General features: G+C 41.1%; 1 protein-coding gene across 1 annotated transcript; it reads right to left on the reverse strand.

Annotated features, from left to right (window-relative positions):
- Positions 1–965: 965 nt before the first annotated feature.
- Positions 966–6949, reverse strand: LOC133543779 (zinc finger protein OZF-like). Its single transcript, XM_061888565.1, has 2 exons — positions 6651–6949; positions 966–4203 (listed from the first exon to the last, which is right to left on the reverse strand). Exon 2 carries the CDS (start codon positions 4151–4153, stop codon positions 2720–2722), a length of 1434 nt encoding a protein of 477 aa, XP_061744549.1. The 5' UTR covers positions 4154–4203; positions 6651–6949; the 3' UTR covers positions 966–2719.
- Between the last annotated feature and the right edge of the window lie 202 nt (positions 6950–7151).

A 7151-nucleotide genomic window follows, 5' to 3' on the forward strand; every position in this document is an offset into this window, starting at 1 on the left:
AATGGCTGCTTGTGGTCTGTTGAAAATAGTCAGCCCTGCACCTTTCTTTAGCAGCAGTCGACAGGTGGTGGCCATGCTCATCTCTGCCCTTCGCAAGGGACCCTCTTCCAAACACCATCTTTCCAAATGATGGCTGCATAATACACTCAACTTTGTGTGTGTAGTCCAATCCAACCGTGTTCGCTTGACCGCTTTGTTCCATATTAAAGCTTCACCGCCATCTTTAGGGAATGTAAACAAAGAAACACCGGCTGTGTTTGTGTTGCTGCAGCTGGCCGCAATTCACTGCTTTTCACCAGCAGCTTTCTTCTTTGACGTCTCCATTATTCATTGAACAAATTGCAAAAGATTCAGCAACACAGATGTCCAGAATACTGTGTAATTATGCGATTGAATCAGACGACTTGTAGTTGTGATCGGTGTGGAAGAAAATGTCCGCTACAACCCATGACGTCACGCGCACGCGTCATCATACGCGTCATCCTTCCGCAGCGTTTTCAACAGGATGCTTCGCGGGAAATTTAAAATTGCAATTTAGTAAACTAAAGCGGCCGTATTGGCATGTGTTGCAATGTTAATATTTCATCATTGATATATAAACTATCAGACTGCGTGGTGGCTAGTAGTGGCTTTCAGTAGGCCTTTAAAATAATATTTTGGATGTTGTTTTGCAAATGAAGACAACACTTGTTCGTTCTGTGATTGGGAAACAAAATAAACAGTTTATTTGAAGAATTTATGCAAAGTACATCTCCGTGAGATGATGTACAATATTGGCTTTTGCCTGACACCTCAAACTTTGACTGATGTTGATGTTGTTTTGGGGATGTTGAAAAAGAAAAAAAAAACATTTAAAAAATGTTTAAAACCCAATCCTGGATTTATTTGATATATCCACTGTCATGACTTGGACTTCGGCGATGATTGTTTTCCTGAGGTGCAAAGTGATTGGAGTGGGCACGGCGTGAAGGTAAAGACAACTTTTATTTTGACACTATAACTACAACAAAAGGCAAACAAAAAGCGCGCACAATGGCGGAGAGCAAACTCGACTAATGAAAACAAAGACTTGCAGAAAGGCAGAAACTATGAACGATAAACAAAATCGTACTTGGCATGGAACTGTGAAACTTGACATGAAGCAGAGTGGAGGTGAACATGACATGACGTGAGTAGAGGGATGGAGGCTGATAGACAGTGACAAAGAACAGAAACAGACCAGCTTAAATAGCAGTGACATGATCAGTGAAAACAGGCGTGCGAGTGCAAAACGTGAGACAGGTGCAAACTAATGGGTAGTCATGGTAACAAAACAAACCAGGAAGTGTAAAAACAGGAACTGAGTGTCCAAAAAGCAAAACATGATCACACAGACATCCATCCATCCATTTTCTACCGCTTATTCCCTTTTGGGGTCGCGGAGGGCACTGGCGCCTATCTCAGCTACAATCGGGCGGAAGGCGGGGTACACCCTGGACAAGTCGCCACCTCATCACAGGGCCAACACAGATAGACAGACAACATTCACACACTAGGGACCATTTAGTGTTGCCAATCAACCTATCCCCAGGTGCATGTCTTTGGAGGTGGGAGGGGCCTATCCCCAGGTGCATGTCTTTGGAGGTGGGAGGGGCCTATCCCCAGGTGCATGTCTTTGGAGGTGGGAGGGGCCTATCCCCAGGTGCATGTCTTTGGAGGTGGGAGGGGCCTATCCCCAGGTGCATGTCTTTGGAGGTGGGAGGGGCCTATCCCCAGGTGCATGTCTTTGGAGGTGGGAGGGGCCTATCCCCAGGTGCATGTCTTTGGAGGTGGGAGGAAGCCGGAGTACCCGGAGGGAACCCACGCATTCACGGGGAGAACATGCAAACTCCACACAGAAAGATCCAGAGTCCGGGATTGAACCCAGGACTGCAGGACCTTGGTATTGTGAGGCAGACGCACAAACCCCTCTGCCACCGTGAAGCCCATCACACAGACATGACATCCACAAATGTAAGTTCGTAACAAAACCATCCTTTCACAAAAAAAATAAAAATCTGCCATTTTCTCTCATTTGTGTATTGCAAAAAGGTCTGGGGACAAATATATAAAACAATCACAACACAATCATCATAATACAGAGTAATAACGATAATGAATCAAATAGATTATAGAGACCCAACACATATAGTCACACATTTTAAAACTTAATAAAAGACAACTGTTCAAATGATGTATAAAGTAAATAATAATATGCTTCCTGAAGTGGTCCAGAAGATGTTTCAGATGTGAAGCAGTACATATGTATATCATATAAAGGTGCTTATCTATGGGATTATTAACAATTAGAAATACAAATATGTAATACCTCAATATTTCATATGAATAAGTCTAAAATTGTATGATGAATATACAGTATATATATATTTATATGTATGTACGTATGTATGCGTATACATACGCACAACATGTTTATTGCATGTAAAATATGTATTTTTTTGTTTACTCTCACCTTTTTACTCAAATTGTTCCGTCTAATTTTTAATAAAAGTACACAATGTTGCATATTAATGCATGTATTTTACTAAAAAAAACATTAATATAAAATATCTAATCTATAAATGTAGAAGGATATTAAACAGATTGTCAGACAAACAACAATGTCACACATGTTATATGTGCTGATGTTGTTAGAAAGTCAAAATGAAAGTCTGGACAGTTTATTTCAAATCCTGCAGTTTCATTTGCTGCTGCTGTTCTCACCAGCACACTTGTGTTTCTTACACTGGTACTTAGAAGACAATCTTTCACCACACACACCACAACTCAACACTTTCTCTCCTGGGTGTCTCCTCATGTGTGCTACAAGGTTTGATCGCTGACAAAAGCTTTTGTTGCAGATTGAACAGGAATGTGATTTTTCACCGGTGTGTGTTCTCATGTGTACTTTCAAATGTTGACTTTGTGTAAAACCTTTACCACAGGTTGAACAGGAAAAAGGTTTTTCTCCAGTGTGTGTTCTCATGTGTACTTTTAAACATTGACTTTGTGTAAAACCTTTACCACAGGTTGAACAGGAAAAAGGTTTTTCTCCAGTGTGTGTTCTCATGTGTACTTTCAAATCTTGACTTTGTGTACAACATTTACCACAGATTGAACAGGAAAAAGGTTTTTCTCCAGTGTGTGTTCTCATGTGTACTTTTAAATGTTGACTTTGTGTAAAACCTTTACCGCAGGTTGAATAGGAAACATGTTTTTCACCAGTGTGTATTCTCATGTGTCTTTTCACATGTTGACTTTGAACAAAACCTTTACCACAGGTTGAACAAGAAAAAGGTTTTTCACCAGTGTGTCTTCTCATGTGTACTGTCAAATCATGACTTTGTGTAAAACATTTATTACAGGTTGAACAGGAAAAAGGTTTTTCACCACTGTGTGTTCTCATGTGCACTTTCAGATGGTGACTGTGTACAAAACTTTTACCACAGATTGAACAGGGAAAAGTTTTTTCTCCAGTGTGTGTTTTTATGTGTCTTTTCAGAAGACTTTGGTATTTAAATGTTTTGTGACAGTGAGAGCATGTCAGGCGTGTGTTGTCAGTGTGACATGTTGCATCATCATCATCATCAGTGTGAGGAGAGTGTGACGTTGTGTCCTCACTATCTGATAGTGGAGCTAAGAGCTTGTCTGCTTGTGATCCTCCACAGTGGTCTCCATCAGCTTCTGTTGTCATGTGTTGTGTTGAGCTGCTGCTTGGAGGCTCCCCCCCTCCCCTCTCCTCACTCTTCACAGGGACACCAGTCACTGGCATCTTGGTGACATCAACCTCCTCCAGTCCTTCAAGATGCTCTCCCTGCTGACTGATGCTGTGTTCTTCCGCTTCCTCCTTAATGCGAGGGCTCAGTGGATCCACCTCTTCCTCCTTAATGTGAGGGCTCAGTGGATCCACCTCTTCCTCTTTAATGTGAGGGGTCAGTGGATCCACCTCTTCCTCCTTAATGTGAGGGCTCAGTGGATCCACTGCTTCCTCTTTAAAATGGGGTGTCAGTGGGTCCTCCTCTTCCTCTTTAAACTGGGGGATTAGTGGGTGTTCCTCTTCCCTTTCAAAATGGGAGATCTGAAGGTATTCCTCTTCCTTCTTAATGTGGGAGTGCTGTGGCTCCTCCGTCTGCATCCTGAAGCTCCACTTCTGTTGCTCAGGGTGAAGATGTTCTTCACAGACGTCTGCAAGACAAACACAGCATCTCTGCTCAGTCACACAATGCGTTCAGTACTTTTACATGCACTTAGGAAAAACAAGTTATCGTATGAACTGTCTTGAAATCTCAGTGACGCAGAAACACGCTGCTCTTACAACATTATTCACAGGAAAAGAAAAACAAACCAGGACGACAGAACTTTTTCATATGGATAGACAACATAGTTTAAAAGTGATTTTGCAATGTATTATTTCATATATAATTATTAACAGAACCATTTTAAAACAGACTACACAGGCTCCTAATTTAGTTGCTGAAATATGCAGTAAAATATTAAATGATAAATAATGATAAATGGGTAGGGATGTAACGGTACGTGTATTTGTATTGAACCGTTTTGGTACGGGGCTTTCGGTTCGGTTCGAAGGTGAACCGATCCGACACGGACATATAAGTAGCGGCGCACGTTGTGTAAATAATGCACACCGAGGCACCATGGAATAATTTACGTGGACCCCGACTTAAACAAGTTGAAAAACTTATTTGGGTGTTGTACAGAATATGTACTGTACTGTACAATCTACTAATACAAGTTTCAATCAATCAAAAAAACAACAACACACGGCATGCTAGCAACGACTGGGATATGATAGACTGACCACACCTCCTCTTTTCACGAGATATGTCCTCTTTGCGGGGCTGTCCAGGTGGAGTTTCTTAAATGCCTCGAATGTCCGGCATTTTAAGATATGGTTGCGTGTATTTTCAATGTACATTCAGGGTTAAGAAGGGGTTTAAAACAAAACAAAAAGTGGTGCACGCAGCAGCATTGGTGAGGGAGGGCCAGAGAGAGCGAGAGAGTTATGATAAACGTCACCAGGCTCTGCTTTTTATCCTTTGATTAATCAGATTTAATTTTTTATTATCTATAGCAGGGGTGTCAAAAGTGTGCCCTGGAGGCCATTTGCGGCACACAGCTAATGTTTTAAAGGCCCACGGCACATTCTAAAAATACTATTAAAATAAACAAAAACATAAACAAAAGTGAAATAAAAGAGCTTAAAGGCTAAATGTAATTTAGAAAAAGTTGCAACGTTGACTAATAAAACAAAGCTGTTTGTTTTTCTTTCAAACTGTCATTGCTTAAAACATAATATTGAATCAAAATCAATTTTATTATGAATTATATCCAAGTTTCCCAATACTTCACATAAAATATTCCACTAAGAAAAATATTTTTGGTGGAAGATTAACAAATGTGTTAAATAAATAATTAAAAATATATTTAGTTTTTTTCTTACTGTACCGAAAATGAACCGAACCGTGACCTCTGAACCGAGGTACGTACCGAACCGAAATTGTTGTGTTCTGTTACACCTCTATAAATGGGTTGTACTTGTATCGCGCTTTTCTACCTTCAAGGTACTCAAAGCGCTTTGACACTACTTCCACATTCACACACACATTCACACACTGATGGAGGGAGCTGCCATGCAAGTTGCTAACCAGCACCCATCAGGAGCAAGGGTGAAGTGTCTTGCTCAGGACACAATGGACATGACGAGGTTAGTACTAGGTGGGGATTGAACCAGGGACCCTCGAGTTGCGCACGGCCACTCTACCACTGTGCCACGCCGTCCCTATTATTACATCATTCCCAGTATTATTTTCTCAAATAAAGTAACCAGATACTAACAGTAAATAAACAAGTACATTAATAATAATTGTTTTGACAAAATAATACAATTATAAAAGACACAATATGTTACTGCATATGTCAGCTGCCAAATTAAGAGCCTTTGTAAACAGTTCTATTCTCAATCATATACCAAATGATGTATCGTGACATATATTGTTATTAGGATATAGATTTGAGGTCATATCGCTCATACCAAACATTGGTTCGCCGAGTCATTTTGTTTAGCCCACCAAATATATTTATTTTTTTATAATCTTCCGATGTGAGTGTATTAAGGGTGTAACGGTACGTGTATTTGTATTGAACCGTTTCGGTTGGGGACATCTCTGCGTTGCTGACCTGTCTGCGCTCGGGATGGTCTCTGGCTGGCCCCACTATGGACTGGACTCTCACTATTATGTTAGAAACTGGCTAGCCTTGGAACGCCTCGGGATCCCCTAGAAAGAGCTGTATGAAGTGGCTGGGGAAAGGAAAGTCTGGGCTTCCCTACTTAGGCTGCTGGCCCCGCGACCCGACCTCATATAAGCAGAAGAAGATAGATGGATGGTTGTGTAACACAATTTGATGTTTCTTGAAAACTGTGTCCAGTAGTTGATGTTGTCGCTCCTTCTCCTCTTTTGTTGGACAAAGTTCCTCCTCTTATTCTGTTGTCGTTTTTTTTTTTTTTACATCACAAATATTTTTTCAACAGCAGCAGTTAGTCGCTGAGTCAGCAACACTCACATCATTTGTAATGTAGACATGTTCACACAATAAAAACACTTTACACTTACATTGGATCTCTGCTTTGATGTGTCGATCACTTCCGCCTCTCTTTGTTAGCAGCTAACAAGCTAAGCTAACCAGCAGGCTAGGCTAGCACATCAAAGTGCACTCAGACTAATGTATCCGCATACAAACAATTAACAAGGACGTAAACTCTGTTAAACGACACACATGTGCACATGTACGTTGTAATTAAGACCTAGAAACATAATAACCAAAACAACGTATTCTTCGCCACACGCCATCTTGTTTTGTTCTTCCTCCTGTGTGACGTCATCGAGGTGTTCTACACTGCGGAACAAATGTTGGCCAAACACGTGTTTCACCGGGACAGTAGTGAGTGATGCACACTACCTTCAAACACGTGTTTCACTGGGACAATAGTGGGTGGTGCACACTTCCTTCAAACACGTGTTTCACTGGGACAATAGTGGGTGGTGCACACTTCCTTCAAACACGTGTTTCGCTGGGACAATAGTGAGTGGTGCACACTTCCTTCAAACACGTGT

This window comes from Nerophis ophidion, linkage group LG26 (genome assembly GCF_033978795.1).
Source record: "Nerophis ophidion isolate RoL-2023_Sa linkage group LG26, RoL_Noph_v1.0, whole genome shotgun sequence".
Lineage (NCBI taxonomy): Eukaryota > Metazoa > Chordata > Actinopteri > Syngnathiformes > Syngnathidae > Nerophis > Nerophis ophidion.

Coding starts and splice junctions, on each gene's coding strand:
- LOC133543779 (XM_061888565.1), bottom strand. CDS start 4,153: ATGCAGACGGAGGAGCCACAGCACTCCCACATTAAGAAGGAAGAGGAA.